This window comes from Dama dama, chromosome 24 (assembly GCF_033118175.1).
Source record: "Dama dama isolate Ldn47 chromosome 24, ASM3311817v1, whole genome shotgun sequence".
NCBI lineage: Eukaryota > Metazoa > Chordata > Mammalia > Artiodactyla > Cervidae > Dama > Dama dama.
The window spans coordinates 64,569,556-64,595,687 of record NC_083704.1 but is presented as its reverse complement, the minus strand read 5'-3'; the positions used below and the strand labels follow the sequence as shown (position 1 = coordinate 64,595,687).

General features: G+C 58.4%; 1 protein-coding gene across 1 annotated transcript; it reads right to left on the bottom strand.

Moving 5' to 3' along the window:
- Positions 1-5,166: 5,166 nt before the first annotated feature.
- On the bottom strand, positions 5,167-17,685 carry KLF15 (KLF transcription factor 15). Its single transcript, XM_061129066.1, has 3 exons — positions 17,552-17,685; positions 12,795-13,856; positions 5,167-6,242 (listed from the first exon to the last, which is right to left on the bottom strand). Exons 2-3 carry the CDS (start codon positions 13,841-13,843, stop codon positions 6,080-6,082), a joined length of 1,212 nt encoding a protein of 403 aa, XP_060985049.1. The 5' UTR covers positions 13,844-13,856; positions 17,552-17,685; the 3' UTR covers positions 5,167-6,079.
- Positions 17,686-26,132: the final 8,447 nt, after the last annotated feature.

Below are 26,132 nucleotides of genomic sequence, written 5' to 3'. Positions count from 1 at the left end.
CCCAAGATCCTGCCCCCCACATCCTTAAGGACACTTTCACCCCCACTGCCACCACCGGGTCCATGAAGCCGCAAGCTCCGTCCTGGCTCGGTCCGGTCCTATCTCCCCAGTGGTCACTCGACACTCGCCACCCTTGGGGCCCTGGCCAGGTCTTGGAGGCCAACCTGCTGGGCTGCGCCCCTGGGGCTTCAACCAGCAGGAGGCCCCAGCAGGCCAGGGGGTGGGACTCTGTCCCACCCAGGGCAGGGTGATTCCTGGCATGCCCCATAGCCCCTGCCCTGTCCCACCTGCCCCCCAACCCAGGAGTCTGGTAGTGAAGTCATGGTCACTGACTTCTGCCCCTTGGGTGGGCTGTCTTACTCCTTGGGGACTCCGGGGGCCGCACTGAGGGCCCCACAGTTTTGCATACGATAGTGGGACCCTCCGGAAACTTGAATCTGGTTCAGTCCCTCCGTTGCTGAAGCAGTGGGCTACCACTGCGCTGAGAACCCAGAAGTCTCTATACCACCTAGGAGACAGCAGGCTGAATCAGCGGGCAGGGGGTTGAGTGACCCGGTTGGATACTTTTTCCTTCCTTCTCTCTCTTTTGTAGATGACGCTGGGGCAGAAGGAACAGTAGAAAAGGGAGCAGAGCATGGACTCCCGGGTCAGGCTTGTTCTGGTCACAGGAAAGCTGGCTGAGTCAAAAGGTGCCATCTTACTGCGGGTGGCCACATCCTGGGGAGCCCTGCCTGCTCTCGACCCCCTGCTCGCCGCCTGGCTCAAGGCCTCAGACACACAGGCCCATTCCTGCCCCGGAGCCTTTGCACCTGCTGTCTCTGGCTTGACTGCCCTTCCGTCTGCTCCTCCCAAGGCTCCTTCCCACTCTGACATCACCTCCTCCAAGGGGCCCTCCGTGACAGGCCCACCTGAAGCGGGAGTGTTAAGCTTCGCTTGTGTTCCTGAAATGTTCTGTGTCGACTTGGCTGGCCTCAAAACTCTTTCTAGAGCATTTCCAGTTAGAGCAGCAGACAGACTTGATCCTCCTGTGGATCGGCAGCCCAGTATGTGGACGGAACCACAAACGTAAGAACTCCCGTGCGGCCCTCGGTTCCCCAGCCCACTGTAGACCTCACTGGGGTGTCGGCAGAAGGGTGCACACCTGCTGGGCAGTGAGCAGAGTGGGGCCCAGGGAGGGGCTTGTCTCCCCCAGGGGCCAGCCACCAAGGGCAGATGCTCAGCCCATGGCCCTCACATCGCCCTGCCACCAGCTGCTCCCAACAACAGACCCGGGGGAACTGACTCAGTAGCCACTGGTGGCCGATCCAGGAAGAGTCACCCCCAAGGGTCCCCTGAAACCTGAAGTTCCACTGGCAGGGGACCCTGCCAACTCCCACTGACCGGTGAGGAAGCTGAGGCTCTAGAGCGTGGACATGCTAGGGAAGCCATGTCTGGAGGCCAGGAGCCCCACAAAGTGATCAGGCCTTGGCCCCAGGCTGGAGCTGTGCCCAGCACACACAGAGACCTAGAGGGCTTACAGAGGGGCATAAAGCATGCCTGGAAACCCCGCTACCTGCTGCCAGGCAGGGCCGCCTGTGTAGGGGCTGATGTAAGTGGGTCCCCGGGAGGCACTTCTGTCTCCTGTGTGCCCCCCAGCCTGGCCCTACCAGCTCACCTTGGCCTGGAGCTCGGCAGGCTCTGACTGCCCCGTTGTACCTCCGGGAAGGCGGGCACCACTGCCAGGAGCCTTCAGAGCAGGTCAGGGGGCGTGGTGCCAGAGCGGGGGCCACAGGGGCTCATGCGGGGGTCACGTGGCCCCACCCCGCACCCAGGAGGTGGTGCTTTGCATCCTAGGGTTCAGTGCCCCCCCACACCTGGAACTAAACCACCTGTGTGTTCAGTTGCTGACTCGGCCAAGGCTCCCCTTGAGGAGAGCGGCACCTTCAGTCGCCTCCGCCCCACCCCACCCTCCCGCCTCTTTCTTGCACAGCACAGTGTCTGGGGATCGAATGTTTATGCTAATTCTCCTGTGTCACCTGCATCAGTCTCCCACTGCCGCTGTGAAAATTCCCAGGAACGTGGTGCTTGAAACAACACCCATTCCTCCGCTCGTGGTTCTGAGGTCAGACAAAGAAGCAAGCTGTCCGCACCGCTGTTCCCCTCCGGAGGCTCCAGGGCAGAACGTCTGCTTGCCTCTTCCCGCTTTCAGGGGCGCCTTGCCCCTCGACTCGTGGCCCCTTGCTCCCCCTCCTCAGTCAGCAGAGTGAGAGCTCCCGCCTCTGACCTCTGCCCATCGTCTCGCCTCCTGACCCGCTCTAAGGCAGCAATGCCCAACCTTTTTGGTACCAGGGCCCTGTTTCAAGGAAGACGATTCTTCCACGGACCGGAGTGGGAAGGATGGTTTGCGGATGCTTCTAGCACCTTATATGTTGTGATGTGATCGTGATCATTGGTACCTGCAGAAGCTCCCCAGAGCTCAGCTCCGCCTCTGATTGTCCGGCCTCAGATTCTCAGAAGGAGCCGCAACCCAGACCCCTCATGTGCTCAGGTCACAGTAGGGTTTGAGCTCTTAGGAGAATCTGACTTCCTGGATGATCTGACAGGACATGGAGCTCAGGTGGAAACCCCAATGATGGGGAGCGGCCGTAAATACAGATGGAGCTCCACTAACTTGCCTGCACTCACCTTGTGTGTGGCTGGGGGGCGGGGAGACCCTCACTTTAAAGGACCCATGTGACTACCTCGGGCTCACCAGATAATCCCGGATAATCTCTCCTTTCTCCAGTAGTCATGTATGGATGTGAGAGTTGGACTATAAAGAAACTGAGCACTGAAGAATTGATGCTTTTGAACTGTCGTGTTGGAGAAGACTCTTGAGAGTCCCTCGGACTGCAAGGAGATCCAACCAGTCCATCCTAAAGGAAATCAGTCCTGAATACTCACTGGAAGGACAGATGCTGAAGCTCCAATCCTTTGGCCACCTGATGCAAAGAATTGACTCATTTGAAAAGACCCTGATGCTGGGAAAGATTGAAGGCAGGAGAAGGGGATGACAGAGGATGAGATGATTGGATGGCATCACCAACTCAATGGACATGAGTTTGAGTAAACTCCGGGAATTGGTGATGGACAGGGGAGCTTGGCATGGTGCAGTCCACGGGGTCGCAAAGAGTCGGACACAACTGAATGACCAAACTGAACTGAATCTGGACTTGACTTGATTACATCTGCAGAGTCCCCTTTGCCACAGAAGGAAGCATAGTCTCAGGTTCTGGAGATTAGGATGTGGACATCCTTGGGTGAGATGGTTGGACGGCATCAGCAACTCAATGGACATGAGTTTGAGCACACTCTGGCAGATGGTAAAGGACGGGGAAGCCTGGCATGCTGCAGCCCATGGGGTCACAAAGAGTTGGACACGACTGAGCAACTGAACAACAATAACAATCCTTGGAGCCAATATTCTGCTGACGACTTTTTAACTTTAAATTGTATATTTAACCTCTATGTCTTATCCCAATTTTAGCCATAGCGCTTGTTTACCACCCACGTCATTTGCTCAACAAATATTTGTTTTGGGAGCTGGGCTCAGTGCTGAGCAAAACAGGCAAAACCCTTCTTCCCGAGTTCATGTTCTAGGATGGAAGGACAGATAATACACTGAATGCGTGAGTAAATTATGTTCCCAGTGCAATTGATTTTTGGATGGTAATTTGGCAAAGGTACTGGCCTGCTCTTTGACTCAGCAAACCCACCATTAAAAGTTGTATATGAAGCTATGTGCAACATCTGTTCTGTTTTGTATCATTACATATCACAGCAAACATGTGGGAACAATCTTAAAGCTAGTTAATGGTAATTTACCATTAAATTTAATTGATAAGTAAATTGTGGTGCCGAGAGACCAGAATTTACAGCTCAGTATGATGGTACATATTCTAGGATCTGGATTGACACAAAGCCTGTCTGTGTGGTGCACAGTCTCCGGACAATGAGTAAACCACGTGCTCTAAACTGCCTTCTCACAGGCAGAGGCATCTCTGGGGCACAGGGGACCCAGGAAGCGGCCAACAGCACTGCACATCTCCCAGTGTTCACCTAACTTGGGCCTTGACAGAGGCTGGCCAGGGGCCAAGGACCCAAGCGGGTGGCTGTTGAGGACGTACATGGAAAGGTGAGCCGTGTCCAGTTGGCACCCAGGCGTGTACACACATGTGCTCACGGATTCTCCAGTGTGACCGTCCTGAGCCCCCAGGTCCCTTGTAACTGGGCCACTTCTGTATGGATGGAGAAGGCGCCTCTGTGGAGATCGATGCCTCGCTTCCCCAGGGCATGTTTGCCCCCAGGGAGTGTGTCCGGTCAGGGTCAAAGGGCACAGGTCACAAGGCCGGTCCTCTCCCCAGGACCAGGAGGGATGGGGTGTCCGTTCTGCACTTGCGCTGCGCTCTACTGGACAGGCAGATGGCTGCAGCAGGAGGTTCCCTGGTCAGCGGGGATGAGGGCCTGCACCGCAGGAGACACGGTGCACACGCACACGCACACGCCTCCCTCACTTCTCCCCTGCAGACCCACGGGGCTCCACCTCCAGCTCCAGGCCCCCGGCTGTCACTGACAGCCCCCAGGGCACGTGGACAGAGAAGTAGGCTGGTGCCGGCCTGAGGCCTCATCCGCAGAGCTCACGCTAGGCACTGCCTCCGCCCAGTCAAGACGCCTGATCCGTTCAGAATTGCAAGTGGCCATCACGTGCCATTTCCCGGGGGGAGTTGTGGCTGGAGAACAGTTTGCCTCCTTCCTGGTGGATACAGTGGGTGCATAATCGATGCTCAGTGCACTGCACACAAGGAAGTGCTGAGCAAGGGCCTCAGACAGCTCAGCGGGGTGGCGGCCCTGTGGGCCGGGCCCGCCTGTGGTCTCTCCCCACAAGTGAAGCTGGAATCAGGTGGCCGTGGGTCTGTGGAGCAGACAGCCCTCAGGACACAGAAGGAGCAGACACCCAGCCTCAGGTGCGGAGGTGGCGGTGCGGGGACCCTGCACTGGCGGACCAGGGGCCGGACATCCACACAGCCCCTGTGTCGCTCGGGGAGCAAACCAGGGTCCCCCGCATGTGGCAAAGCAGATTCAGCCCCCAGAATCATTCCATTTCCTGGCAAGGACAAGGAAAACAGCACGCCAAAGCCAGAGTTATCAAGTTCTTTTTCTTTTTATTGGCAAATATATTTTTATGAAGGACCAAAGAAAATATACATAATTGTAACATATGTACACCAGCTTTATAGATTTTATTTCAAATTTACACAATGTTGGTATGTTATTAAAAGATTTTGTCGATGCACCTATGTACATTTTATTTACATACATTCATAGGATGTGAAATAAACCTCTCAAAACAAACTAGTTCATTTTATATTAATTTCTAGACAAAATAAGGAATGCACTTCTAAATCAGGATTTGGGAGGCTCTACATAGCTCTTCTACACCAGCCCTCTCCTCCTGAAGGTGACCCGAGGTGCCTTCTGGATTTGTCTGCAAACAGGACGAGGGGATGGGCCACACGGCACCGTCAGCCTGGGGCAGACCTGCGTCTGTCCGTCTGTCCTGCATGTTTAACTCAAGCACATGCACTGCCACCTTGCCGAGAGGGGGCTTTTCACCCAGCCCACAGCCACCCGGCGGCCAGGTCCCGCCCCTGCACCGCCCTGTGCGCCCTCTGGTGGTCAGGCCGGGGATGGAGCCACGCCCACGCCACAGTGCAGCCTGGACTTCTGGCCTACTTCCTTCTTCCCCGCAGGCTCCCTCCGGGAACTGACATTTCAACACTGCGCACTTCTCTTTCCCCGGCAATCGAGTGCTGGCCCCGGCCCAGGCGGGGAGCCCGGCGGGAGGGGGGCTGGGCCTCGGAAGGCGAGGGGCGTGCAGGCTGCCTCCGGCCGGCGCGGGCGCCTCCGGGTCCCTGGGGAGGTGGCGGTGCTGAGTCCGCACCCCCGGGCTCCAGGTGGCCCAGATGGGCGTCACGTCCCTCCAACGGGGGCTGATAACTTATTGCTACAGAGCGCCTGGCGGAGGCGGCGGCCGCTAGGGGGCGGGGCGGGGCGGGGCGGGTCAGGGCCGCTGCAGCCGGCTGCTGCGCGGGAAGCGGTGCACCTTGACGTGCTTGGACAGGTGGTCGCTGCGGGCGAACTTCTTCTCGCACACGGGGCACTGGTAGGGCTTCACGCCCGAGTGCGAGCGCCGGTGTCGCGATAGCTCGTCCGAGCGCGAGAACCTGTGGGACAGGGCGGTCAGCGGCCTCGCCCCCGCCGCCCAGCGGAGCCCGTGGGGTCCGCAGGGAGGGCGCTGGGCCCACCCTGCCCCTTCCCCGCCGCCCCTCCAAGGAGGCGCGAGGGGCCGGTCCCCGTGCTGTGGCCTGAGGGCAGCTGGTAACCCCACAGGCCCCCCAACTGCAGCTGTGTCTCAAGCCCCTCAGACCAGAGTGTGGGGCTCCTGGGAGCATCCTCCGGGCAGCCCCCCAACCCGGGGCACAGGCTAGGGCAGAGGCCCCGCCCAGCCTGCAGGGGGCGGGCCTTTGTCACAGCAGAGGAGGGGTCCTCAGACTTGACCCCACAACTCCTGGACCCTGACTGCCTTCCCAGCAGCTGAGAGGTCCCCAGACGATTCCGTGCCCCACAAGGTGCCCAGAGGCCTCCAAGGTAGCCCAGCTGCCTCCCTGTCGCAGCCCCAGTGGCTGCTTCAAAGGAACAGTGGCCACGGACCCCAGCTAACCACAGGGCTCAGCTCTTGGCACAGCCGACCTCAGGGACTCCAACCTCTCCTCACTCCCGAGCTCCGTCCTGGCAGCGAGACCCCACCGTACGCACACATGCTGTTGTGCTTCGCGCTCTGCCTGCACAAACTGCCCTGAGCCCCTCTCGCCAGAGGACGTGTGCCCAAACCATCCCCTCTGTCCGAAAGGCTCTTCCCACTCATCCCTTAGCCCTCAGCGCAAACATCACCGCCTCAGGAAAACCCTCCAGGATCGCATCCCACCCACAGCCAGGGCCTAGAAGCACTAGGCACTTCTTCCTGACCTCTACCACTGCTGCAACTTTAGTTTCCAAGTTTTTGATGAACATCAGTCTGAGCCACTAGACCGTCAGCTCCATGAGGAAAGGCAAGTGCCCCGCGGCCAGCCCAGCACCTGGTGCCTGGGGTTCTTGGTCTGTGTGTTAGTGAGAGAGCATCTCAGGAGGATGCAGAGCTGTCAGAGAGGCAACCCTCGCCAGCCCTGGGGCGGGCAAGCACCCAGTGCACACTGCGCACATACACAAACAGGCCACACTAAAGCCTTTGCCTGCAATTGCAGGGGGCCTGGGTTCGATCCCTGGGTCGGGAAGATCCCCTGAAGGAGGGCATAGCAACCCACTCCAGTATTCCTGCCTGGAGAATCCCCATGGACAGAGGAGCCTGGTGTGCTACAGCCCGCAAGTCACAAAGAGTCAGATACGACTGAGCACGGAGCACACACATGCATGTGTGCACATGCTCACCCACATGAACACACGCACAAAGGAGCATCAGGCCCAGCACCCCGTTGCTGGACCCATGCCTGAGAGGAAGGGGGTGGTGCCTGCAGCAGCCATCCCCGCCCTGCCAAGGAGGGGGCTGGAGGCTCAGCCGGGCCTGACCCTCTGGGTGGAAGCCCAGGACCCACAGCTGTACGGGGAAGGCTGAGCGGGGGCCTCAGCCCGGAGGCGTGGAGGACAAGCGCCACCTCCCTCACTCCCCTGGCGCCCAGAGCATGGCCAGGCGCCTGTGCTTGGAAGCTGGTGTTCACATCACAGCCCTGGTGCCCAGGGCACAGTGCCATCAGCACCTTTGGAAATAAGACCCTGGCCCATCTGCCACGAGAGGAAACCGAGGCGCAGAGATGCAAGACCCTGACCCAGAGTCAGCGGCCACAGAGTGGCCAAGGCCAGAGCAAAGATCCCGCCCTGGTGACTGCAGGCAGCCTGGCCTCCCCCAGAGCGGGCCAGGTGCCCCACACCCCTGCAGCTCAAATGGGTGAAAGGAGCACCAAGGTTCCGGCCGTCAGGGGCCAACCCGGGACCACCCGCCTCGGCGGGAGTCAGGGCCCCCAGGGCAGCGGCAAGGAGGCTCCACGACGGCCCCGAGCCCCCGCCTCCCCCAGCGGCACAGGGTCGGCCTCACCCTCCCGTTCAGGGAGCCAAGACCAGCCCCGCTGGAGACGCCACCCCAGGGAGGACATGAGGACAGGGGCAGCGGGGAAGCCGGATGGCTCGGCGCAAGCCCATGTAGCCCCGAGTGAACCCAGGCCCGTCCTGGGCCTCAGGGTCCTCTCTTCCAGTGGGGCCTTCGGGCTCTCGTCCACCTTCCGAGGCTCGTCTCAGAGGCCACAGTGGGCACACAGGGCAAGTGGCCTCTTGTCAGGAGACGCCTGGGAGGGGCACGGAGTGGGGACAGCGGCCCCAAGAACAGCCTCCCCATCTGCACGCCCCCTCCCCCCTCAGGGTGCTGTGACCTGAGCCCCCAGACAACCCCCCTAGCCCACACCCCCATGCAACCTTCTCCCAAACCGCAGCCACATGGGACGGGGTGGGCGGCTACGACTCAGCCTCTGCAGGCAGCGGGCCCTGCTCCTCCTGCCGGGACTGCCTGGCAAGTCGCCAAGCTCTCGGAGGTGCTCCCTGGGCACAGGGAAGGGCAAATCGGGTGCCAGGACTGAGGGTGCAGAGCGGGTGCGGGGCCCACGGCTGTGAGCTGGGCCCTGGTGAGTGTCGACCACGATCCCCACGGCTGGGCTGTGGGGAAGCACAGGTCCAGGGGGCCCTCGGTCAGCCAGAAAGCCATCGGTGTGAGCACCCAGGCCAAGGGCGGCGGTGGGAACGTGGCGCCAGGTTGTGCGTGGAACAGCGCAGGGCTGCGACCGCAGGCAGGGCTCGGGGGCCTTGCTGTAGCCCCCGGCCCTGTCCCAGCCTCCCCGTCTCCAGGGCCTCCTGTCCACCGTGCAGACCCAGGCACCCCCACACGGGGAGCTGGCACGCCCCCAGGGGTGGAGGCAGGAGGGCGCTCTCCTCGGAGGGGACAGGACGTCCCTCTGCAGAGAACAAGGGAGGCTGGTGTTCAAGATGGAAGCAGGAAACTTCTAGGCAGAGGCCGACAGCACCTCCTACACGCACCCTCAAGCAGGCCCATCCAGCCCCAGCCTCATCCCGGCCTCCAGAGCCGCATCCCTAAGCGGAAGAGCAGGGACTCCGGGGTCCACAATCAGACACCGAAGGAAGTGGCGGGAGGTTGCCCAGGCCAGGGATGACCCTGGGGGACAGCGTTCCTGGCCCTCAGTGAGCAGGACACAGGACAGGCGCCAGACGGAGAGAGGTGGCTGCTCTTCGCCAGGACCACCAGGAAGGAGAGAGTCTGGGATGCAGAGCACCCACTGGGAGGGCAGGCGTGGTGCAGGGGGCGGCCCACCCCCTCGGGAGGTGTGGAGGGGCTGCTGCAGAGAGGGCTGGGCCTACGGCCTGCCAGGTGGGGTGGGGTGGGGTGGGCAGGGAGCCTGGGCCGAGCCCCTGCCTCAGCCACCTCTCAGCCGGGTGATGCTGAGAACCGCCTGCCGGCTCCAGCCGTATCTCCTTTCTCTAAAGTGGCACGGCAGAGGGTGAGATGTTGGATGGCATCATCAACTCGACGGACACGAGTCTGAGCAAGCTCCGGGAGTTGGTGATGGACAGGGGAGCCTGGCGTGCTGCAGTCCATGTGGGCACAAAGAGTCAGACACGACTGAGCGACTGAACAACCACCAAAGTGGGACGACAGGCTGACGCCTGCTCACAGGCTCAGTGTGACGCGGGCGCCTGCCCAGCACCCCGGGGCTGTGTCTCACTGTCCCACTCCTCAGCCCTTCCCTCCCAGCCCAGAGCTGATGCCTGGCCGCTGACGACCTCGGGGAGGAGACAGGACTCCTGGCACACGAGAGCACTGCCCAGCGAGAGGGGTGGCCAGCCCGGCCCTGGGGCTGTACGTGGCAGAGGCATGCTGCCCTCACCACGGTGGGGTGCGCTTTGTCGCCGAGGCGATGACTGGGTCTTTCTGGGCCTCAGTTTCCCCCTACGTAAAACGAGATGGTGCCAACAAACCACAGGGGTGCTGGGAAGCCTCGAAGAGACCGGGATTTGGGAATGACGGAGCCAGAGTCATGGCAAGACTAGCGACAGCCACCCCCGGAGAAGAGTGCTGGAGACACAGGCCACAGGGGGCCATGACAGCCCACGCTGCCCGAGGGAGGCTGGCAGGCAGACCGCATGAGCCTGCGGTCCAGAATGAGGCGTCTGGATAGGAATCTAAGTGTACCTGAGGGGTACAGAAGGCCTGAGGGGCCGGAAAGGTAATAAGTCCCTTGTGGAAGGAATCATGCAAGCCAGGGTGGGGATTTGCAGAGGGGAGCCCAGCTCTAAGACCCTCAGGACAGTGCCTGGCACTCAGTAAGTGCCTGGTGAGCTGGCCACTGTCACCTTCCCCCCTGTCCTGTCCTGACGGAGCTGCCCCAAAGTCAGTCCACCCTCCCACCCACATGCTGGAAGGATGGCCCTTGGTCACTCAGCTGGCAGTTACGAGCACATGGACGGGACAGGTCAACTCATGGGCACATAAGCAGCAGTTCAGGATCCCTGAAGACTAACCAGTGAGACATGGCCCCCACAAGGGCAGGCGCCCTCAGCTCCCCGCCTGGCAGGGCCTCTGCCTCGCAAGACCCACACGTGACCCCGTGAGGGCCAGACCCAGACCCGGGAGAAGCTTCCCGCCTGGCTGACGGCAGACACGGCTCCCAAGAGCTCCGCGAGACCTCACGGTGCCAAGCTCCCACCATGCCTCCCCCACTCCGGGGTCCTGGGCAAGACCACCCAAGGGCTCAGACAGTGCAAACCTGAATGCCCACCATGAATCCCACTTTGGGTTACATACCTCCCCCCATGGGGAACTCACTCCCTCCAGGGCCGCTGTGCTGGGGGCCAAGACCTGCCTCCCTGACGCCCTGGGCCGAGGGACCCATGTGCCCTCCAGGACAGCCCAGAACACAGGTCTTCTTCTCCCGGGGAAGTGGCCAAGCAGGCGGCCTTGACCACGACCAGGGCCTTCCTCCCAGCCTCAGTTCTGGGGGGTGGACAGTGCCCGGGACTGTGAGGCTGCCCACAGCCCCACCCCCACCAAAAAGACAGCACTGGCCCGGGAGTCTCCGGGTGCCAGCCTGCAACGTGGGTGCTGCCCAGTGGAAGCGGGCTGACCCCTCCCCGGTCCTCCTCACACTCTGACCTCGTCTGAGAGCAGCACACGACCAGGACAATCCCTGCACACATGGCCCTGAGGGACAGAGACCGCGAGCAAGCCTTCCACTAGACAGACAAGTAAGGAGGCTTGGCCAGGGGACCACGGGAGGGCACCGGCCAGTGGGGAGAGCAGGGCTGGGGTCCACTCCCTGCCACCAGCTGCCCCACCCTCGGGGTCAGGATGTCTCCTGCTGCGGTTGGGCCCCCGCAGGGCCCCAGGTCTGTCTACTGAGCCCGGCTCCCCCATCGGCCGGCAAGCCTGCCCTGAAGCACACCGGCCAATTCTGCCTGATGCTGTGGGCAGTGCAAGGCTAGAGCTGGGCTCCTGGAGCCCTCAGGGCTGTGGGTGCCAAGGCAAAGCCCCTTCTCTAGCCAGCTCACTGCTCCACGACCCGGGATGCTGGGCACAGGGCTCCCATCCGTCCAGCCTCGGCCTGCCACGACTCTTGAGGTCAGCACCTCCGGCCCAGGGGCAGTTCTCCCCTGCTCTCAGGAGCAATTCCATCTGGAAGCACGGGGTGTCATGTGCACCGACACACACGCATGGGGCGCAACCATGCAGCGTGCACAATCGCGTGTGGTCACACGTGCCCCTTGTGAGGTTCAGGTCTGCACAAAGCCAAGCATGCCTCCCACCCCCTCATACACGGAAGCCACACTAGGCAGGACCGAGTGTGCAAGGAGCACACGCACCTCCTGGGCCAGCCAGCTTCCTGCAGGGGGGGCGTCCTGAGCACGTCGCCCCTGACCTGCACCAGAGCCTCAGGAACAGTTCCCTCCCAAGAGGATGGGCCTGCCGGGGGACTGGGGGCGATCCACGGTGGTCCCACCCGCTCTGCCCGCCCAGGGGCTGGGTGACCCTGGGCAAGCCACCCCCCGCTTTGAGAGCTGGTCCCCCATGTGCACGGAGTGAGATCCAGGGAGCAGTCTCCCGCTTCTGGCTCGGCACCCGAGCCCGGAGCCCCCCATGGCCTCTCTGGCATCTCCAGCACAGCGCCAGCTCCCCCAGGACGGCCGTCAAGCGGCTGGGCCTTCAGGCTGCGGAGGCGGCTGCTTCTGGCCCCTGGCTTCGACCCCATCAGCAAAGGGCCACGTTACTGAGCAGCTCTGAGCCTCCGCGTGCTCAGTGGTGAAGGGGGGTGAGAGGTGGTACTTACCCTTGGGGCGCTGCGGGGGCGCACGGCACGGGGGCGCGCAGCACGGGAACGCCGCGGGGATGCCTGGTGCGCCGCCGCCCCCCGCGGCTCTCAGCGGCCCCGGCGCCACCAGGGGAGCCCTCTGCGTGGCCCAGCCCCTCCCTGGCACAGCCGCAGCCTCACCTGGTCACCATGAGACTGAACGCCAGCAATCAGAGGCACACAGGGGCCTCTGGGCCTGCCCACCCCCTCCCCGCCCTAAGCAGCCTTATCCAAGCGCGGACTCGGTCTTGGCCACACACCCCGGGAGCAGAGGCATGTGGGCCCTGTGCAGCGCCTGGCTGCCGCCGCCATACTGACCTCCAGCCACAGCCCGGCCAGGTGCAGGCGAAGGGCTTCTCGCCCGTGTGCCGGCGCAGGTGGGCCTTCAGGTGGCTGCTCTTGGTGTACATCTTGCTGCAGCCAGGGAAAGTGCACCTGTGCATTTTGATGAGTTCGGCCGCCGGGTTCTTGGGGAACTTCTGGCCCACGAGGAGGCCTGCGGAGCCGGGCCCCAGGGGTCCTGACCCAAGGGGCTTGGCTGCGATGGGCACAGGGGCGATGCGCACGAACTTGGAGGGCAAGCTGAGGCTGGATGAGGGCAGCACCTGGGGCACAAGCGTGAAGGTCTGGCCCTGGATACTGACCAGCAGCTGCGCCACCTTGACGGCCTCGGGGGGCTGCCCTGGGGAGGCAGGCTCGGCGCCCGATTCCTGCTTCACAGGCACCGGTTGGATCTGCAGCAGCAGTGGGACTGGGGTGTCAGGGGCGGGGCCCCCAGCCGGGCCCTGGCTGCCAGCTGCACCGGCCCCCAGCGGTGAGGCACAGCGCTCTCTGCCACCCGCCCCAGGGTGGAGGTGGCCCCTGTGTGGCCCAGTGGAGAGCTGGCCACAGGCGTCCAAGTCCTTGCCACTGCCCTCTGGGGCCTGCTTCACCGCGGGCTCCATGTTCTCCTCCAGAAACTCTTCGATCTCCTCCAGGGTGGGTTGGAAGGGCCGAGGGACGTCATCGGGGTCACCCACCGGGAACTCGGGGAAGCTGAAATGCTCCCCCTTCACGGGGGCCGGTGTTTTCCGCCAGGCCCCCCAGGCCATGGGGCTGCCGTGAGGCGCAACGCCGCCGCCCAGGGTGGCCTGGGACAGCAGGAAGTCCAGGATACTGTCCTGGCCCTCGGGCCCCCGGCCACCGACGTAGCAGGAGCACAGGGTTTGCGAGTCGGGGCTGGCACAGGAACAGAGGCTGGAGGCATCGCTGTCGTCTTCGGAGAGGGGCGAGGGTAGCATGTGGTACGCCCGCCCGTCACCCAGAAAACCGACGGGGCGTTTCAGTGACGAGAAGGTCTCGTCTACTGGGAGCAAGTGGTCCACCATGCTGGCCTGGCGGCTGCAGAGAAAACCAAGAAGGCCCCGTCAGGAAAGCAGCACAGTCAGCCTGCTCCTCGGAGGCTCCTGGCCCCACACCGTGGCCAGCCACAGCCTCCCGCCGCCCCAGGCCTGGATCCTGCCTCCATCCATCTGATGGGGGAACGCTGCAAGCGTGTTTTCCGAAGTTGCACCACCTGTTTGCAAAAGTGCTCTCCAAGCCCATTGCACAACCCGGCTCTTCTGGCTTCACACAGATTTTTCAGAACAATTCTGAAAAGGAACACGCATGTCTGAGTGTGAGTGCGTGTGAGGGGGAGGGTGGGTGTGTGAGGAGGCACTCTGCACCCCAAACGGCCAGGTGGGAACCCCATCCAGCTAAGCAGAGTCACCATCATCCCTGGATAACTGACCTCAGTCCTGTTCCTGCAGAAGAACTGCCGGCGGTGGGTGGTGGGGCGGGGTGGGGGGTGGAGGCGGAGGACAGCCACATGCCCTCTGACCCCCTGTTGCTGCAGCTTTGGTAGGGTTGCCAGATTGAGCAAATAAAAATAAAGGCCACCCGGTTCAACTTGAAACTGAGTTTAAAAAATGAACAACTTTTAACAGAAGCATGTCCAAACATTGGATACAGCACACTTATACTAAAAAATTGTTTCATCTGAGACTCAAATATAAATGAGGAGTTTGTATTTCAACCAGACAAGTCTACTCTGAGGCATAAATTAAAGACTCCCTCAAGGGCTGTCTGACCACCTAAAAGGGGGCAGCCCACCCACCACCCAGTCCTTGGGCCCCTCCCATCTCAGCTGCCTCTCCAATGAATTAGGGACGGGCCTCCACCAAGCACCCTCCACTGGACTGGGCACCTTCAGGGGCTTCACCAGCAGCAGAAGGGCCCTGCCTTGCAACAACAACTCAGGGAGGAGGCACTCCGGTCCCAGGGCTCAGCTACTCCCGCCTTTGACTCACAGCTGCCTGGTGGCAATGAGACCCCCAGCTGACACCCCGTGGAGCACTTACCCAGCTCACGCCGCCTCCCTACCAGACCAGGGCCCCTGTGGTGCAGGCTGGGCGGTCGGGTCTGGTTGTGTTCCCAGCCCCTGGTAAGGCTGCTGGTGCCCAGGAGGGGCTCAGGGCACGTCAGCAGAGAGGACAGGGGCAGGCTGAAGGCCATGCGGGTCGGTGTCCAAGGAAAGTCAACAGTGGCTGTGACAGGGCCACCTCTGCAGACCTTTGTCCCCACCCAGTGACCACAGCCGGTGTTTACTGAGTTGAGGAAGGGGAACGATCTGCAGCTAAAGCAGACAGTCTTGGCCACCGGGCACCACGTCCGCTCCCACTACACCCATCTCTGTCTCTAGCACTCGGTCGGGCCGGGCACTGCCCAACATTTGACAGGCCCAGCCAGCGCTCGGGACCTCCCAGGGCCAGGCCACCCTCAGTCGTGACCTGGGGCCAGTCCTTGCTCCCCCAAACCCCAGTCACCCCACCTGTTCCGTGTGTGATGACCCAGCTAGGAAGCTTCACTGAGCCCCAGGAAAATAAGGCAAGATGCAAGTTTGCATCCAGGGCAGTGTTTGCAGGAGAATGTTTGGCTTTTTATCTAAGGATTTTAAAGCTGGGAGTTTTAAAATATACACTATTCACTGAATCAGGTGCTGAGAAGGCATGAAAATGCCAGATAATGTGAAGAACAGAGCCCACACTCAGCCTGAGACCCCAACCTCCACCCCATCGCCCACACTGAGCTGCTGTCTCTGCAGCTTGTCAGCTGTGTGACCTCGGGCAAGTGGTGCACACTCTCTGTGCCGTGTGTTGGGTGGGATCCTGACAACCGTGCCTAGTTCCTGGGTTTTTGTAAGACCGATGAGCTTACACACGCTGAGCACTCGCTACAGGGACAGACAGGCAGCACCAGCCGTCAGGGTGAGTCTCAAGGGTGAGGTCATGGTCTGTCTCCCCTCTGCCGCCATGCTGAGGAACCCGGGGACTCCGGTCTTCCTAGAACCAGGCAGGAACCAGGCAGAAAAGGCAGAGAGGGCCATGTCCCTGCCCTTGAAACTCTCCCCAGAAATGTGACCACTACCTGACTATTCCATGATATTGAGGAATTACAGTCAATATTTTTAAATGGGATGATGTACTGTGGTTGGTACATATTTTTCAAAGGAGGCCTTACATTTTAGAGACATAAACTAAGATATCCACAGATTAAATGACATAAAAGAAATAAGAGGGGGAAATAAGTACAGCAGGACAGGGTAGGCGGGAACTGAAGAGATTCCCAAAGGAATGGACCCAGTCTCCTCCAAGAAGGCCGGTCTGCCCCGACCACTGCTCCACCTGCCCCACTCCCAGGCTGTGCACAGGCTCACCAGCCTCACCGCCCCAGGCCAGGGCCCCAGCGCTTCACTATCCAAGGACCCCTCTTCCCAGCCGTCTAGGAGGGAGCCCCTGATTTAGATCCCTCAGCTCTGAAGTCACTCCCTGTGAGGCCTCCCTCCCTGCCCACCACCCTCTGCTATACCACCCTGCATCGTAGTCTTCCTAACAGTTGCTACTGCAGTTATGTATTTACACACTTCGTTCTCGGTCTCCCCACCAGAATATAAGCCGTTTGGACTATCTATCCCCAACTCTGAAACAGGACCCTGGCCGAACTTTGCCTTAGGAGTGCAAAGACCCGGGGGTGGGGGCCGCAGCAGACCGCCTGGGCCCTCGGGCAGGGCTCCTCGGCCGGGAGGACGCGTGCACTGAGAGCCCACGGGACCCGCGGGGCGCGGGGACCGGCCCTGAAACACAGCAGCACGTGGCCCGGCCACCGACGCAGGCCGCGGGGGGGAGGGGGGAGGGAGGGGGGACGCCCTGTCCCGGGCAGCGTCCCTGGCCGTGGCCGGACTCCGCCCCTCCCCGCCCGGCCGGCCAGGCCTGCTGTTTATCCTCCCGGGGACACGGCGGCCGCAGGAACAACATGTAATTGATAACAAGCCGAGCGCCGGCCAAGGGCCTTCCATTGGGTCAGCGTGCAGACCACGGCGGGGGGGCCGCCCTTCAAAATAAGAGTCCCGCGGCCGCGGCCTCGCACCTGTGGGGCGACGGGGCTCCCCGCGGTCCGCCGGGTCCCTGGAGGCGGCGGAGTGGCTCCAAGGCCTCAGGCACCCGGGGACCCGTCACCCCCGGGGCCTGGGCCGGCAAACAGTGGGGGTGGAGGGAGGGCCCGAAGGGACCCGCAGAGGGGCGGGCGGGGGCGCGAGCTCCTGCCGCGTGACTGCGCGTGCGGGGCGCGCTGAGGGCCGGGCGGGGGACCCCGCGACGCTCCGGCTCTCGTGGGGCCGCGCGTGGGAAGGGGCGGGGGAAGCCGGGCGCCGCCTCCCCCGGGCCGGCCGCGGTGACCGGCAGTAACCCCTCCGCCCGCAGGCCCCGCCGCGCCAGCCATATGGGCGGCCGGCCCGCAAAGCGCGCGCGGACGCGCGGGGCCAGGCACCGAGGCTAGCGCGGGGACCGGGCCGGTGGGCACGGGGGATCGCCGTCCCGCCCGCCCGCCCCAGGCCCTGATCCCGGCCCCGCACCGGGGTTCCCTCTCCGCCGACATCTCCCCCGACGCTCGCGCGGAGTCCGGACAGTCGTGCGGGCGCCCAGCCCGGCGCGCAGAGGGCCCCCCGCGCCCTCGCCGGGCCCGGTCCAGGCGCGCCCGTCCTCGCCGCGCGCTCCTACCTGAACTCGGCGCGGCCGGCCGGCGGCCAGGCCCGGAGGTCCCGGGCCCACGCGGGCTGCGCTGGGGGCGGCGGCCGCGCGTCCCGCACTCACTCGCCTCGCCCGGCCCGCGTCGCTGCGGCCGAGCCCCCGCCGCCGCCGCCGCTTCTCGGCGCTCACTCCCCGGGCTCACGTGACGCGCCGGGCGCCGAGAAGGCTCGCAGGAGGCTCGGCCTCGGGCGCGCGCCCCATTGGCCCGCGCCGCGCGTCACGCGCCCCGGCTCCGCCCCCAGCCCCGCCCCTGTCTGGCCAGGCCCCGCCCGTTGGCCCAGGCCGCGCGTCACACGCCCAGGCCCCGCCCTTCCCAGGTCCAGGCCCCGCCCCGCCCCGCCCCTCCAGTCGCAGTGGACTGGTGGCTGCGGCTCCGGAGGTTCTAGCCCAGGTGAGAACGAACGCGGGCCTGGCCTGGGGCTCCGAGGGGTTCCACGCGGGCTGGGCGCCGCCGAACAGCCCCGGCCCGACCCTCCCTACCCCGCTCCCGTCTGCAGCCCCGGGCGGCCCACAGGCAAAGCCAGGACTTGTCCGGGACGTTGCTGGAGAGATGCGAGCGAGCGTCCGGTGAGCCGCCAGCCCGCTCGGGACAACGCGCTCGCTCGAGTCCGCGGCAGCCCCAGGGGACAGGAGGCGCGGGACGCTGAGTGACCAGCCCTGGAGACACGTGCGCTGAGAGTGACACCCTGCGCGCCGTTTACCCAAACCTGTCGTGTTCTCAGCCAACATTTTACGGATGAAGAGGACTCCGAGGCCGCGGTCCTCCCAGACACAGCTGGTAAGGAGGGAGGCGGGTGAGCAAGCCCGCTGGTCCATCCGCGCTGCCGAGATGACGTCTTCCAGACAACCTCGATGGTGGCCTGGGAGTGCCTTCTACAGAACGCACATCCTTGCCTCCTGGTGTGGGAGGCGGGCAGCATTTCTGATTCTTTTCCTCTCCAGGACAGTGCTGGAGCCGCAACTGATAGCTGGGACCTGTCTAGGCTCTCCGGAGTGCTGTGGGTCTGGACTCCTAAGACTATGCAGGACACTGGACCCTGCATCCTGGGACCCTCCCCATGCACACCGCAGAGCCAGGCGTACAAATCTGGCTGCCACCAGGGGCCAAACTGGGGCTCGCTGGGAGGGTTTGGAGGAGACTGGCCTCGAGATCAAGGATGGTGATGGTGCTGTCTGCACCTCCTGAACATTCATGCAGGCCCTGGCCAGCACCCGCAGAGCAGACCCAGCTCACTCCTTTTTACAGAAGAGACAGAGGTCTGCAGGGTTCAAGCCTGCAGGGTCTGCCTGGTCTCTGTGCAGGTGAGAGGCACGCACATCCCTGCCTGCCATCGATCCTTTGCTCCTCACACATTCTCAGGCCAGTCTTCCCCATCTTCTCACTGACAATCACACCAAAAGTTCAGAAGAAGCTTGGAAACAAAGGTGCATCCATAGCTTCAGCACACCAGGAGGCTTCTGCACAGGCTAGCAAGAAGCTGAGCAGAGACAGTCAGGCACTGTATGGCTGTCACTTACATGTGAAAAGCAAAAATGGAAGCGCGGTGAAGGACAGGGAAGCCTGGTGTGCTGCAGTCCATGGGGTCGAAAAGGGTCAGACACGACTGAGCAACTGAACAACAACAGTAGAAAAAGAGATGAGGTGAGGGGCGGGATTGCAGGAGGGTGATCGAAAGGGAGAGACTTCCAGGTAACGATAAATAACTAGGGATGTCATGTTGCTGTTGTTCAGTTACTAAGTCATGTCTGACTCTTTGTGACCCCATGAATTGCAGCAGTCTTCCCTGTCTTTCACTGTCTCCCGGAGTTTGCTCAAGCTCATGTCCATTGAGTCGGTGATGTAACATACAGCATGATAAATATAATTAATGCTGCTGTGTGTTTTCTATGGAAGTCATTAAGAGACTAGAACCTAAGAGTTCTTATCACAAAAACCTTTTTTTTCCCTCCTTTTGCTTTTATTGTATCCATATGAGATACATACTAAACATTGCAGTAATCACTTTACAACATGTGTAAATCAAACCATTATGTTGTACACCTTATGCAATGACATGTGTCAATTATGTCTCAGTAAGACTGGAGAAAAATAAAGAAACTGGAGAACAGTCAAGATGCTGTCTTACAGCCTGAGTCAGATCATGTCGCTTCTCTGAACACTGAGTGCCTCCCGCCTCCCACCGTCTGCAGTGCCCTGCAGGGTTGGCCTCCATCCTGACCCCGACCTTTGCTGCTCTCGTCTCACCCTTGCTGACATCACTGCAGCCACACTGGCACCCCGTGGCTCCACAGACATTCCAGATACGATCCCACCTCAGGGCCTTTGCATTTGCTGTTCCTGCTGCCTGTGTAAGCATGTCCCCATGGCTCCATCGCCCTCTCCAAGATTTTATTCAAATGTTACCTTCTGTGGTAGTGGCTCAGAGAGTAAAGAATCTGCCTGCAGTGCAGGAGACTTGGGTTTGATCCCTGGAGGAGGAGGAAGGAAGGAGGAGGAAGGAAGGAGGAAGATCCCCTGGAGGAGGAGGAAGGAAGGAGGAGGAAGGAAGGAGGAAGATCCCCTGGAGGAGGGCATGGCAACCCACTCCAGTGTTCTTGCCTGGAGAATCCCACTGATGGAGGAGCCTGGCGGGCACAGTCCATGGGGTCACAAACGGTCAGATACAAATAAGGGACTAACGCTACCTTCTCCAGGAACCCTGCCTTGACCACCCAGTCTCAGATGTTCACATTCTCCTGATATTTCCTCTTCCCCTGTCCTGTTGAACTTTTCTTCCTGGTGCTTCTTCCCTGCTAACATATTATATATTTTGCATTTTGTTTCACTTGCTTTCTGTCTCCTCCAAAGAATGTAAGGTCCACCAAAGCAGTGATCCCTGTCCCTTCAGTCCCTTCGTATCTCCAGCACCAAGCATTCAGTAAGTGCTCCATTGTGGAATTAATGAGTTTCTGAAAGACTTACACATGGTCAGCTTGGGAGAAATTAAACAGTGCTGAGGAATCGCTGCCAAACAGGTTAAGGAGTTGGTCGCTGGGGAATTTAGGAGACCCATTTCCCCAGAGACCCGGAACACCCCTGGCCAGTTTCTGCAGGGCTGCTCAGTAAAGGTGCCCCTACCTGGCTCATTCTCCCCTCCTGGTCAGACCTGCTCACCCTTCAGGTATCAGCAGCCCCTCAAGTTCCTTCTCAGCCTTGCCTCCCACAGCAGGCTGGGTCAGGCTCACATGCCTGTGCTTCACGGCCCAGGGCCTGGAATAAGAGGGCTCCGATGATGTGTGTGTGGACTTAACGAGTAAGTGAGTGAGTGAGGACCCTGGCAGCCCAGGCTCTGTGAAGGCAGGAAGTATATGAATCTTGGTTTCACAACATCCCCCTGCCTAGAAGGGCCTTGATGAGTGCCTGATAGATGGGTGGCTGAGCTTTTTGGGGGACTGGGCCATTTCTTAGTCACCCCAGGAAGCCCACAGTACCCAGCTTGGGGAAGGGGGAGTGTGTCCAGTAGAATGTCCCATGATGGAGAACGGTGTCCACTAAGGTGCCGTGCCTGGCGGTGCTGCCATCGGACAGTCTGCTGGGGCTGGCAAGAAGGGCAGAGAGGACGAGGCCGGGTGAGGCCAGGGGGGATGGCAGCGGCTGTGGAGGGTGCTCTGTGACACAGGCCAGCCGCGACGAGACAGGAGCTGTCGGGGAGCCAGGGCGAGCTCCCGCAGATGGAAAGCGGCATCGTCTTCACGGATACCCGGGCGAGGCTGATCTGAGAGTGGACATACCTGAGAACCGCATCGAAGGGCAGATGGACAGTGTGCGAGTCCACGGCTAAGCCTGATGTCCCCTGGGCAGGAGCCGGGTTCACGTTCAGAAACAGGAGGAGGGACACCGCCGCCCAGGCCCCCCTCGGGGAGGGGCGTTGGTGGGGTGACTAGTTAATGAGTCACTCCTGCCCAGCCAAAGTCCCCAGGGTCAGCATGTGCCCTGCAACCAGCCGAAGCCTCACCTCCCATCCCCTCTCCCGGGCCACTGGCCATCACCTTTCTGAGCAAACCACAAGGAAGCAAGAGTTGGGAACTGACTGCATGGGGGGCTTCCCGCTGAGGGGGCACCCTGCAAGAGCCCTGGGCTGATGAGAAGACCCCGAAGGTGACACCTTCACCAGAGTCGGGCGGGATTCCTCCTCACTTCAAAACAGTGAGGGCAGGACGGGGTCAAGTGGAAAACAGACCTCAACAGAGCATGCAAATAGCATATCGCTGCCAAGGGAAGTATCTGGCCTCACCACTGATCCCAGAAACGCCAAATACCCTTTCATCCAACTGATCAGGATATTTTAGAGTGATTCCACTGTTGGAAAGACGTGAAGTTAGTACCTTCCCAGGAAGCAACCTTGAATTCTGTACAGCAGCCCTGAGTCAGTACATGTCCTTTTAGAGCCTGAGCCTAAAGAAATGATCAGATTCGCAGTCAGATTTATGAACAGACTTCTTCTCAATGTTACTGACACTTGAGAAAAATTGGAAACCAACTAAAGTCCAACAAAAGGAAAAAATGATAATGAACCATCTGTGTAGCAGAATACCATTTGTCTGTTTCAACCAGGATTTTAAAAGACTTGTTGTTCACTCACTAAGTCATGTCCAACTCTTTGCCACCCCGTGGACTACAGCACACCAGTTCCTTGTCGTTCATTATCTCCTGGAATTTGCTCAAACTAACGTCCAGTGAGTCACTGATGCCATCCAACCATCTCATCCTCTGTCGTCCCCTCCTCCTCCTGCCTTCAATCTTTCCCCAAATCAGGGTATTTTCCAGTGAGTCAGCTCTTTGCATCAGGTGACCAAAGTATTGAAGCTTCAGCTTCAGCATCAGTCCTTCCAATGAATATTCAGGGTTGATTTCTTTTAGGATGGACTGGCTTGATCTCCTTATAGTCCAAGGAACTGTCAAAAGTCTTCTCCAGACTTTGTGCTCAGTTGCTCAGTCGTGTCTGACTGTTTGCAACCCCATGGACTATAGCCCACCAGGGTCCTCTGTCCATAGTATTTTCCTGGCAAGAATACTGGAGTCAGTTGCCATAGTTTAAAGACTTCTCCACTCTTTAAAAGACTATTTGATGAAAGTTAAAGTGAAAAAAAAAAAAGCAGGATGCAAAAATCTATAAAGGTAGTACTCTGGATATGATTATTTAAAGAAAAAACATTTGTAGAAGAAGAAATAGTTATCAAAGTATTTACAGTGACGATTTTTAAGAATATTTACTTTGAAGTGATGAAATTATAGTTTCTTTTTTTAAGCATTATCTCTTTCACTTTTCCAGATTTTCTAGAATGAATTTATATTACTTCTATAACCAGAAAAAAATACGGTTCTGCTGTAGGGTGATGGCCAAAAATTCCTCCAGTTCTTAAGTAAAAGTAGAAGACACATTGTTTTCATTTTCACCAAGGACTTTATTGAACAATATATTCACCATTTTGTCCCACTGCCTTCCGCCATTTTTCAGACAGCTTCACAATTCCATCTTCCTAAAACTTTTTATCTTTTTGAGCAAAGAACTGTTCCAGGTGCCTCTTACAATCTTCCAGGCAATTGAAATCTTTTTCCATTATGAGAATTTTGTAAAGACGGAACAGATGGACATCCAAAGGTGCGATGGCTGGTGAGTACAGAGGATGAATCAGAACTTCCCAACAGAGCTGTAACAGTTTTTGACTGGTCGTCAAAAAAGCATGGGCTCTTGGTTATCCTGAGGGAAGATTGCGCATCTTCTCTTGGCCAACTCTGGAGGTTTTTCATCAAGTGCTGCTTTCAGCTGGTCTAACTGGGACCGGTGCTTGTTGGAATTAATTGTTTGGTTTTCTGGAAGGCCCTCATAACAGAGGACTCCCCTCCAATCCCACCACATACACGACACGCCTTCTCAGATGAAGACCGGCGTTGCTGTGTTTGGTGGTGGTTCATCCCACCTGCCCCCACGATCTCTTCTGCTCCACAATATTGTATAGCATCCGCTTTTATCACCCATCACAGTTTAAAAATGGAACATTTTCAATATGTTTTGAGTAGAGAATCACATGAAGAAATACGGTCAAGAAGGTTTTTGCTCACCTTGTGTGGAACCCAGACATCAGTGTGAGAATGTCACCCAGCTGGTGCAGATGATTTTCAGTGCTTGATGTGGGTATTTTGAGTATGGCAGTGTCTCCTGTGTGGTATGATGTTGATTGTTCTCTATTAATATCTTGATTGGATTCCTATCAGCTTTAGCTGGTCTACACGATGTGGAGCATTGTCCAGTGAGAAGCCTCCACCACGAGCTTTGCAGACTGCCTTTGACACGTTCCATCAGTTACAGCACCACCCCCACACTCTGCACAAATCAGTTTTTGCATTTCAGTTCCATTTTTACCTTTCATGAAATAACAAAGTATAGTATGCCAAAAATGTTGCTTTTTTTCTTCCATCTTTGATATTAAAATAGCTACACAAAAATGTACAAATTTTGATGTTTTTTAATGCATGCTGGTATGACGGCTGTCACCACAACCCATCAGAATCGCTTCGAATGAAATCAGAGACCATGGAGCCCCACTAGAGCCATCTCACAGGAAAGCAAATGGCCATTTTGGTCAGCCCAGTATGTCTGATTGTGCGATTTAGTGCGTTATTTTTGAAATGGCTTTTTAAAGTGGTATAAAAATTACTGTTCTCACTGCCCAAAATATCAGAAAGTACAGACAAGTATAAAAAAAAGAAAGGACATTCACAATCACACCATTGTTAACATTTCTTGCTATATTACAAAAACGGAAAATTGAATTACTTTGGAGCCTTTTTTTTTTAAATGTGACTAAAAGTGCATGGTGTAAAATTGCCATCAGAGCCATTCAGATGTGCAGTCTGTGGTGCGAAGTGTGTTCACATTGTGGGGCAAACATCAGTACCATCTATTTTCAAAGTTTTTCTTCTTTCCAAACTGAAACTCTGCCCACATTGCACCCTGGCTCCGCCTCCTGCCCCCAGCCCCCTGGAAGCCACCATGGTATGAACCTGACTGCTTCAGGCCCCTCGTGGGAAGGGAATGACACAGTACCTCTCATTTAGTGACTGGCTCACCTCACTAGGCATAATACCCTTAAGGTTCATCCATGTCATCACGTGTGTCAGAATTTCCTTCCTCGTCACAGGTGTATAATATTTCATTGTGTGTATAGGTCACATTGTTGTTCTATTTGTCCATCAGGGCTCACTTGGGGGTGCTTCTGGAGCTTTTTAAAAACAGCAATAGATGTATGCTTCTTCCTATGCCAATAATGAAGAGCTGATGCTTTCAAACTGTGGTGCTAGAGAAGATTTTTGAGAGTTGCTTGGACAGCAAGGAGATCCAACCAGTCCATCCTAAAGGAAATCAGCCCTGAATATTCACTGGAAGGACTGATGCTGAAGCTGAAACTCCAGTCCTTTGGCCACCTGATGCAAAGAACTGACTCATTAGCAAAGACCCTGATGCTGGGAAAGATTGAAGGTGGGAGGAGAAGGGGACGACAGAGGATGAGATGGTTGGATGGCATCACCAACTCAATGGACATGAGTTTGAGCAAATTTGGGGAAATATATAGTGGAGGACAAAAGGAGCCTGACACACTGCAGTCCCTGGGGTCACAAAGAGTCAGATCTGACTTAGCAACTGAACGACGACGACAGGTTAGTAGCTGTCATTTACAAGAATCGCCTACTCTTCTGTAGAAGTGGCTGCATCATAATTTACTTAGCAGATCCATTCCTGAAGGACATTTATGTGGTTTCCAGGTTTTCACAATCCTATCAGTTCACTTCAGTTGCTCAGTTGTGTCCGACTCTTTGCAACCCCATGGACTGCAGCACGCCAGGATTCCCTGTCCATCACCAACTCCCAGAGCTTGCTCAAACTCGTATCCATCGAGTCTGTGATGCCATCCAACCGTCTCATCCTCTGTTGTCCCTTTGTCCTCCCACCTTCAATCTTTCCCAGCATCAGGGTCTTTGCTAATGAGTCAGTTCTTTGCATCAGGTGGCCAAAGGGCTGGAGTTTCAGCTTCAGCATCTGTCCTTCCAGTGAATATTCAGGACTGATTTCCTTTAGGATGGACTGGTTGGATCTCCTTGCTGTCCAAGCAACTCTCAAAAGTCTTTTCCAACACCACAGTTCAAAAGTATCAGTTCTTTGGTGCTCGGCTTTCTTTATAATCCAACTCTCACCATCCTATACAAAACTGCAGTAAATCTCCCCAGTGGGCACATGTTTGTCTACTTAGTCTATAACTTCTTACAAATAAATGTGGAAGGTGAGGTATCTGAGTCAAAGGGTGTCATTAGATTTGATATTCATTGCCAACTCATCCTCCGGAGGCTGTGATCGGGTGGGATCCCTGTCGTCAGCGAGTCCTGTGTCTCTCTCAGCCTCGAGTTAACAGAACCACTTTATAAAATAGTGATGCATTCTGGGGCCAGTTTTCGACAGGGGTAGTCTGTTTGTTTTTTTCAAAAGGTGCCATTGCTTTAGTCTGTGCCCCCTGC